Source organism: Octopus bimaculoides, chromosome 10 (assembly GCF_001194135.2).
Source record: "Octopus bimaculoides isolate UCB-OBI-ISO-001 chromosome 10, ASM119413v2, whole genome shotgun sequence".
Lineage (NCBI taxonomy): Eukaryota > Metazoa > Mollusca > Cephalopoda > Octopoda > Octopodidae > Octopus > Octopus bimaculoides.
In genome coordinates, this window is record NC_068990.1 from 14,504,343 (window position 1) to 14,506,336 (window position 1,994).

The window sequence follows — 1,994 nt, forward strand, 5'->3', positions numbered from 1 at the left end:
TTATTATCATTATTATTATTATTGTTTTTATTATTATTATTATTATTATTATTATTATTATTATTATTATCATTATTATTATTATTGTTTTTATTATTATTATTATTATTATTATTATTATTATATAGTAAACAATCTGACATGCATTTATGTAATTTAATTCTTTAATGTTTAGATTACTCAGTCAAATGTATTCATATTGCTTTAAATTAATCATACATTATCTCATAGCTTCAGGATTTTAATGATATGACTGCTTGATTTTAGAATAACATAGTAGGGTAGGTGTGAGAGGCAAGATCTGCCCAGTTTCAACATAACACAGGTCGAATATTTGGGCCAGATAGGTCAGTTTAAATGCTAAAGGGTTAATGCAAGTTTTGTTTTGCTAGTTCAAGCTCAAACCGATAACCCTTTCATAACCTGTTTGTATGCATGTGTGTATGTATAGACGGAGAGATAAACAGATAGATACATATACAAATAGATAAACAGATATCATCATCATCATCATCATCGTTTAACGTCCGCTTTCCATGCTAGCATGGGTTGGACGATTTGACTGAGGACTGGTGAACCAGATGGCTACACCAGGCTCCAATCTGATTTGGCAGAGTTTCTACAGCTGGATGCCCTTCCTAACGCCAACCACACAGAGTGTGTAGTGGGTGCTTTTACATGCCACCGGCACGAAGGCCAGTCAGGCAGTACTGGCAACGGCCACGCTCAAAATGGTGTTTTTTACATGCCACCTGCACAGGAGCCAGTCCAGTGGCACTGGCAGCGATTTCGCTCAAATGTCTTTACATGTGCCAGGAAGGCGACGCTGGGCACAGGTGCCATCACGATTTCACTTTCGCTTGCTCCAACAGGTCTTCACATATATGTGCATGTATGTATGCATATATGTATGTATGCTGTTAATTTATATTCATTATTCAATGCTATTATAATGTGAATGGAATTATTTTACAGCTAGATCACCTGCAAACTGTGCTCAGTTCAGTACATCCATATTCCAGCTTCTTAATTTCATAGTCATCTTGCCTCATCTATTCTTCCTTGCATAAAAAAATAGTCAATTCCATGACACCATAAATGAGTGTGAGTTCAACAAATTGTGGCAACCAAACGTAAGTTTTGCTCTTGTAAATTTTGAACTCTTAACCATGTGATCTATATTCAAGGCTCTTAAACTTACAGTTATCTTGTCTCATCTATTCTTCCCTACCAGGGCCAGATTAAGAATCACAGAGGCCCTGAGCACTTAAAAAATGTTGGTACACCAGCATATAAACTATAATAAACCATAAAATAAATTTTCATGTTTTCAAAATGAAACGAAACTAACAAAGATGGGAAATAATGTTTATTTTTGTATACTTCCCTTTTATTTATATTTAAAAAGTTATCTCCTACATTTTTTTAATTGCAAAGTCTTTGATCAGATCTTCACTATGACAACACTTCAAAATTGTATTTCTGATCATATAAACCACTTCAAATATTATTTTAGTAAATTTAAAGTAATTTCTTTTGTGCTGTAAACCATTTATCATTTCTGTGGTGACCAACTTCCCTTGATACCCTAAGCACATGCTTATTTTGCACAATGATTAATCCAGCATTGTTCTCTACATATAAAATAGTTGATGATTTACAGAACTAACCTTACGAATATTACCGAATTCATCTTGACAATTGCAGTCATTGCTGTCAATACAGGCTGTACCATTGAATGATGTCTTGTATTTACATTCACAGCAGTTCTCCTTAGATTTAGCATAACAGTACGTTCTATCACTGTGGCAAACCTCTTTTCTACAACCTGTGCAACTGTCTGATGCGTAGTCATAATTATCTTCGTCACATTCTTCAGAAAGTAATAAAAGACACATTGTATAGAGAGAAGCAAATATACACACACACACACTCACACACACACACACACACACATATATATATATATATATATATATATATATATATATATA

General features: G+C 33.7%; 1 protein-coding gene across 1 annotated transcript in view; it reads right to left on the reverse strand.

Annotated features, from left to right (window-relative positions):
- Nucleotides 1–1,994, reverse strand: part of LOC106875009 (uncharacterized) — a 118,310-nt gene that overhangs the window by 20,998 nt on the left and 95,318 nt on the right. Inside the window, exon 52 of the mRNA XM_052971232.1 lies at nt 1,671–1,873. Within this exon, the coding sequence (XP_052827192.1) occupies nt 1,671–1,873 (203 nt within the window). The remainder of the gene's footprint in view (nt 1–1,670; nt 1,874–1,994) is intronic.